General features: G+C 38.5%; 1 protein-coding gene across 1 annotated transcript; it reads left to right on the top strand.

Moving 5' to 3' along the window:
- Positions 1-807: 807 nt before the first annotated feature.
- On the top strand, positions 808-1,542 carry LOC116152924 (uncharacterized protein C19orf84-like). The gene has a single exon (XM_031451106.2). The coding sequence runs from the start codon at positions 822-824 to the stop codon at positions 1,365-1,367; it is 546 nt and encodes a 181-aa protein (XP_031306966.2). The 5' UTR covers positions 808-821; the 3' UTR covers positions 1,368-1,542.
- Positions 1,543-7,587: the final 6,045 nt, after the last annotated feature.

The raw sequence follows: 7,587 nt of genomic DNA, 5'->3' as shown, positions 1-7,587 counted from the left end.
TAAAGCTGGGGAAGAAAATAATAAAATAAATCTATTGAATTAGAATCTGGGAAAAAAAGATTAACAAATGGATAAATGAAACAAAATAGATTCCAGAATATATCCACACATACAAGGGCAACGGATTTGGGTCAAAAATAGAAAAGGCAATTGAATGGATAAAGATAGTCTTTTCAACAAATGATGTGGAACAACTGGATATTCATATGCAAAAGAAAGAAAGAAAGAAAAGAAAATTTGATCCTTTCCTCACTCCATTTACAAAAATGAACTCAAATTTTAGATCTAAATGTAAAGCCTAAAACTATGTCTATAAGAAAACATAGCAGAAAAATCAATGTAACCGTGGATCCGGCAAAATTTTCTTGGATATTTTATCAAAGTATGACCCATAGAAGAACAAAATTGAACTTTATTAAAACAAAAACTTTTTGCTCTGTGAAAGACACTATTAAGAGAATGAAAAAATAAATCACAGACTAGTAAAAAAATTTACAAATCACAAACCTGTCTAGAGATTTGTATCCAGAATACATAAAGAACTCTATAGCACAACAATTAGAAAACAACCCCATATAAAAATGGTCAAACAATTTGGACATTTCAATGAAGACACTATACAGATGGTAAATAAGCACATGAACAAAAATGCTTAAGTTCACTAGTAATTAGGGAAATGTAAATTTAAAACACAACGAGATACTACTACACACCTGTTAGAATGGGTAAAATTTTAAATTAAAAAGCTAAAGGGGAGACCCCGCCCCACTCTCTGGGCCCTGGAGAAATCCAGTCAAAGGTGCTAGAAAAGACTTGTGAAGATGGAACAACAAAAGGAAGGGACCATGCCAGAGAGGAACAACCTGTTCCTGCCATCACCTGGGACCGAGTCATGGCCGCCTGCACCTTTTCCAGCCCTGCACCCTTCTCTCCTGGGCACCCCAGATCCAGCCCACCTGGGGCTCCCCGAGAGCCTGGCCTCTGTCACCGTCCCCATCCGCCTGGATGCCCTTTCCTACCTCCTGCACAGCGCCCTCATGGGGGCCTACAGCTATCAACAGTCCTTGCCCTCCTGCCCCTGCACTTCCCCACCGCCGCAAGGCACTGCCAGAAGGCTGTACAGAGGTCGAGGGGGCTGGGAGGTCCGATGCAGGCCAGGCCGGGGCCAGGGACAGCGACGATGGGGACTTGGGAGGGCTGAGAAGGCAGAGAGGGGTTGGATGGAGGGCTCTAGGGCTGGCCCCAAGAATCCACCAGCAACACCGCCGTCATCACCACCACCTGCCCAGGATGGGAAGAAGGAAACTCAAGGTCTGGAGCCTCCCTTGGAGACGCCACCTGCAGAAGACTGGGAGGCAGAGTACTAGGGGCCTGAGGGTCCTGTACACCCCTGACTCCGGAAGGGCCCCTTGAGGGTCTCCAGGAGGGTGACCTTAGCCCTGCCAGAGATAACCCAAGAAACATCTTACTCCCATCCCTCTCCCCCCAAAACCACAGCCTCAGAAGTGGGTCCTCTGAGTCACTGGTGAAACTCGGACCTGACTTAGGATCCCAAAGCAGCCAAAAACAAAAAACAAAAAACAAAAACAAAAACAAAAACAAAAACCCTGGACCTCATACCTGTACTGAAGCCTCTTCTCAATCCTGACACCGTCCCCAACTACAGCGACAACCCTCACCTCACTCTCAACACCCAGGGCTCCTCCAGCCCATCCTCAACCCCATTCCTAACCTAGAAGGCATTCCTGCCTGCTCTACGGGTCCCATCCCATCCATGCCCGCTCTCAGTACCATGCTCCCCAACACAGTCATTCCTGTCCTGTTCTTATCCCGACTCCACCCCAGCCTCCCTCCTTCCCAGCTCCCTCATCCTCTTTCCCATCTACCTCAGGCCAGCCCAGTCATTATCCTTAGCTTCACCTGAACTCCAGCCCCCCAAACACACCCCCCCCAGTCTTCAACGCTTGCCAGCCCCACCTGGTCCACAACCTCCTTCCTGTCCCAAGTGTGACATGCTGGTGACCCCACCTGCAAAGAACGCCATTGGCCCAACCTCTCTAGACACCTGCAGCCCTCACCCCATTTCCTGCCCTGGGGGTGGGGGTGGTGAGGAACTGGCTTGAACAATAAATGGCATCCCTAAAAAAAAAAAAAAAAAAAAAAAAAAAAGCTAAAGGGGAGAAAGGTAATAGCTCAGTGGTAGAGCACATGCTTAGCTTACACAAAGTCCTGGCTTCAATTCCCAGTACTACAGTTTAAAAAAAAAAAAAAAAGACAATGCCACACACTGAGGATGCAGAGCTACTGTAGGTGCTATGTACTGCTAGTAGGGATATTATATGGTACAGCTGCTTTGGCAAACAGTTTGGAAGTTTCTTACCAAGGAAAATATATACCTACTCTATGACCCAGCAATCTCATTCCTAGATATTTACCCACGAGAAATAAAAAACATACTCTCACAAAAACCTGTATAGAGATGTTTACAGCAGCTTTATCTATATAATCACTAAAAACTGATATGACTGGTGAACAGAGTAACAAACTAGGGATATTGATACAATGGAATATTACTCATCAATTAAAAAGGAAGGAATACTGACACATAAAACAATATGGGTGACTCTCAATGCAATTTGCTAATTGTAAGAAGGCCAACCAAAATACACAGTGTGCAACCTCATTTATACAACACTCTGGAAAAGACAGAACATAATGGATGGAAAATATCAGTGGTTGCCAGGGGGTGAGGTGGAGGGAAGTGCTTACTTCGAAAGAAAAGCCTGAAGAAAATTTAGGGGTTGATGGAAGTGTTCTGTATCATGATTATGACATAAATACAGTACTCAAAGTATTTGTCAAAATCTGTAGAACTGTACAACATGAAGTGTGAGTTTTACTGTTACTTAAATTTCTCTTAATAATAAAATTTAAAACTATACTGAAATCAAAGTAGATACAGCACTTTTTAAAGGCCCATGGGGCAGAAAAAAATGCTAGAAAGATTACTTATGAATTTTCAATCTAATAGAAGAAAAAGGGACTTATAGAAATTAACACATACCAACAAAAAATTAAATATCCAAATAGACTGCATGATGTAATAGAAATAACATTAGAGATTATACTTCAATGAAAAAGAAATCTTGTTCAGGACTGGCAGCCCACAGCAACTGCAAGCCATGCATGTTTCATGCTTCCACGGTACTTGCAGTCTCGTTATCACAGTAATAAATCATGCATTTGTATAGCAAACAACAACAATAATAATAATAATAATAAAGAAAGAAAGAACTTTAGAGAAAGCAGCAGAGTATTGTCTTAATTCTGAACCTGCAGCATCTTCCTACATATCCTGAATGATTACTCGACCTTCTCAGTTTCATCCCTGGTAAAATAAGATGTTACTACTTTGTAGGGGAATGACATGGATTTTTCTTTTAGACAAACAGGCCTCATTTCAAATCCTCTCACTTTCAGTTTATGTTGTATGATGTTGGGCAAGTTATTAAACTTTATGGAGTAACAGTTTCATCTATAAAAAGGCAATAAAAACACTAACGTGTAAATTGTTTTAAGCTTAATAACGCACTGTATTTGGTGAGGCTGTGTGGAAAGAGGCACCTTCTATATTTGACTGCATATTAAAAAATCTCTGATGGATAAGAAGAAACTAATTACAGTGACTATTTCTGTGGAACTGTGAACAATGGGAATTTGGTGAAAAGAAGCAAAGAGCAGGAGGGAGACTTTTCAGAAAATGTTTGGTAATAAATCATGTGAATGAATTAATTATCCAAAATACAAATTAAAAAATTAAATAGGTAAGATACAAAGAACCCATCCAGGACTCGGCACTCAGAAGGCATTGATGAGCCATTCCGGGGGTAGGGGTGCTGGCAGAAGGCATTGCCATACTAAAGCTGGCCAAGAAAGGAATCAAGAGGATGGTGTTCATTCTAACATGAAAATGCTTCCAAAAAGATAAGCACGGTCTCATTGGTGGATGCTTTTAGGGGGCTCAATATCCTTTAAGTAATTTTCAAAGATATTTACAAATCAAGACTTCCCCAATAGAACGTCCTGATAATCAGACACCTTCATTTTTCTAGTACCTCATTTTTCAAATCTAGCAGGCAGATGATCTACTTTAATAAAATGTCTTTCACACATCGACTTCTAAGTCTTATTCTTCAGTGATCAAACTGTGTTACTCTAAATATTAAAATACTGGCCTTGCTATTTAAAGTTTTGAGCAAAAGTTTGAAGTTCCATTTACTTACAAAGAAAAACCTAACTTTATACAGTAGCTATTAAAAGAGAACATTCCAGCGTGATGGCTGTCACATAACACAGCACATGGCAGTTTAACGTGGACTGCTGTAATTCCTTGGGATGACGTGCTTCCATGTGTCCGCCGTATGCAATATGCTTTTCATAACAGTTGGATTTCACAAAAAGGGGGCAAATTTATGCAATAGGAGTTATGATGATGGAATATTTAGTTTCCTATTACCTCCTGGCAAACTCTCCTTTTTTCATTACAAGTTGTCATTGAGTCACCATAAAAGTGCTCCCACACAGAAGGGCTGTAGAGGATGCTGTCATTCATCAGCTACTGTCAGCTGTCCTAACAAGGCAGATGTTTTCCTGGTTTAGCTTTGTCAATATAAAATTCATCATTGAAGTCTGCTCTTAGCCAGGAGTCTACCATTCATGACTATAATGTGTGGCATTCCATTTTCCAGGGTCCTGTTCAAGATTTTACAGGATTCTTAAGCACTATTTAGGATAAACTACTGTTTTTTTTTTTTGTTTTTTTTTTGAGAATCACCTTAGCACTTTCATTTTTTTACATATATACTCTTTTCCATATTCTTTTTCATTATATGTTACTACAAGCCATTGAATATAGTTCTCTGTGTTATACAATAGGACCTTATTGTTTATCTACCCTGTACATAGTACTGAACAAACCACTTTTAAAACACTTTATCCATTCAACACTTGGTGGAAAAGAGAGAAAACATTAAATTAAACCAATAACAAATATTTTTAGTGCACATAATTATAGAGACCTTCTCTAGAAAGGAACACATTTATTCTTGTCAGACATCAGTGTTGCTTCATGACTCTGAGGTTTACTTCCTTCAAAGATAAACTGAGTTATATCTAGCATAGGGTCTTAGCTTCTTCTCTGTTTTTATTTATAAAAGCACTACTGCTTTTAATGAATACTAGTTCTCTTTAACATATCAATAATTCCACTATCAGCCAATAAATGCTCCACAGTTTACTGTATATTTATTTCATTTCATCCTCAAAGAAATCCTGGAAGATAGATATTGTGTCCATTTTGCAGCTGAGGGAACTGAGGCTCAGACAACTAAAGAAATTTGACCAAAATAATACAGCTGTCAATAACAGAAATTGGATTGGAAAGTCCATATATGTGATTCTCCAAAAAGCTCTTTCAAAAATATTATGTTTCCTCCCCTCAAGACCAACACACATTAGTTCTACCTTCTCCCTTCTTTTATATTCCTTACAGCACCTGCTGTACTAAATTTAAAATGTTGAGAGACAATTCTTCATGGCATTTCTGCACATCCTCGGACTATCTATCTAATGATGTTTATATAGTAAACAGCCTTGGATGATAGAGATAGTGTCTCCATCTGGGGTAGAGGAAGATTTGTTTCCTGTCCAGAATAATAAAGATCATATCTCCCTGTGGAGCAAATGTAGGTTTTGCTAACAGGTCTCTTTAGAAGAATGAGGGCAGTGGGCTTTCAAAGCTCAGTGTCCTGAGCTGTGACACAAACCCACTGTGTGTGCTTCACCCACTCGGGCCTCTCCTCACATCCTTATTGGACTTGTAGGGTAGGGCAGAACTGAACCAATGAAAACATAACCTATGGAAACAAATCAGTGATAGAAGTTCATGCTTCCTGCAATGCTGAATAATGAAGTCCCAGTGGTCTTATATGGCTGGCTAACTTGCAGGCTTACAAGCCAGGCAGAACCACAGATCCCTCATAGTTCTTGGCAATAGCAGGTAGTCTATCTATAACTGTTCACTTTTTGAAGTACATAAGGTAGTATTCAAACATTTTTCAATTTAGTGAATCATGGATGTATAAAAACTCTGCTACGAGTAATACTTCACTAAAGAATACTATGGTTAGCCAAGAGGCACATGAAAAACTGTTCAATATCACTAATTATCACAGAAATGTCAATCAAAACTACAATGAGCTATCACCTCCCACCAGTCAGAATGGCCATTATTCAAAAGTCCACAAATGATAAATGCTGGAGACGCTGTGGAGAAAAGGGAACCCTCTTACACTGTTCGTGGGAATACAGTTTGGTGCAGCCGTTATGGAAACCAGTATGGAGATTCCTCAAAAACTAAAAATAGACTTACCATGTGACTCAGCAATCCCACTCCTGGGCATATATTCAGAGGGACCCTTAATTCAAAAAGATACATGCACCCCAATGTTCATAGCAGCACTATTTTCAATAGCCAAGATATGGATACGACCTAAATGTCCACCGACAGATGACTGGATAAAGAAGCTGTGGTATATTTATACAATGGAATACTATTCAGCCACAAAAAAAGAATAAAATAACGCCATTTGCAGCATCATGGATGGACCTGGAGATGGTCATGCTAAGTGAAGTAAGCTAGAAAGAGAAAGAAAAATACCACCTGATTTTACTTATATGTGGAATCTTAAAAAAAAAAAAAAGACAAACTTATTTACGAAACATAAATAGACTCATAGACATAGTAAACAAATTTATGGTTACGGGGGAAAGGGATGGGAGGAGATAAATTGAGAGTTCGAGATTTGCAGATACTAATATATGTATAAAAGAGATAAACAACAAGTTCATACTGTATAGCACAGGGAACTATATTCAATAACTTATAGTAAATTATGGTGAAATAGAATATGAAAATGAATATACATATGTATGTTCATGTATGACTGAAGCATTATGCTGTACACTAGAAACTGACACATTGTAAACATTGTAAACTGACTATATTTCAATAAAATATATATATACAAAAAAGTTTTAAAAAGAATACTGTGCTTAGACAATTTATTTTCTGATATATAGTAACAGAACTTGATAAAACCAACTGAGCAGTCACACAAATGTATTATCTCTTTTATAAAACTAAGGAGTAATTGCTATAAGAATAAACAAATAAAGTAAGTAAGTCCGTCCATTTTCTATTCTGAGCAGCCAGACTACAGTGCAATCTAATTAGAGTTAACAGAGTAATGATTATAATAATAAATAAAACGAATCCTTGATTCCCGCTGTCCAAAGTCAATAAGATTAGGTTTGAGATTCTATTTTGTTTAATTATGAAAAGACAATATATAATATTTCACTCTAAAAAAATGTTTTTTCTAACATCATCTCAAATGTATTATTTGCCTAGTGAAGATTCTCACATCAGCTGAGTCACAAGTTACCTAACATTGTTTTTAGGCAATTTAAACTGCAAATACCAGCAAGAATTAATCATCCTCTATTTCTTTTGCTCTCAGATTATCT

Source organism: Camelus dromedarius, chromosome 4 (genome assembly GCF_036321535.1).
Source record: "Camelus dromedarius isolate mCamDro1 chromosome 4, mCamDro1.pat, whole genome shotgun sequence".
In the NCBI taxonomy this organism is placed as follows: Eukaryota; Metazoa; Chordata; class Mammalia; order Artiodactyla; family Camelidae; genus Camelus; species Camelus dromedarius.
The sequence above is the reverse complement of the archived record's forward strand: the minus strand, read 5'-3'. Positions and strand labels throughout refer to the sequence as shown.

Excerpts from the sequence above, each read along its gene's own strand:
- LOC116152924 (XM_031451106.2), top strand. The coding sequence starts at position 822 with ATGGAACAACAAAAGGAAGGGACCATGCCAGAGAGGAACAACCTGTTC.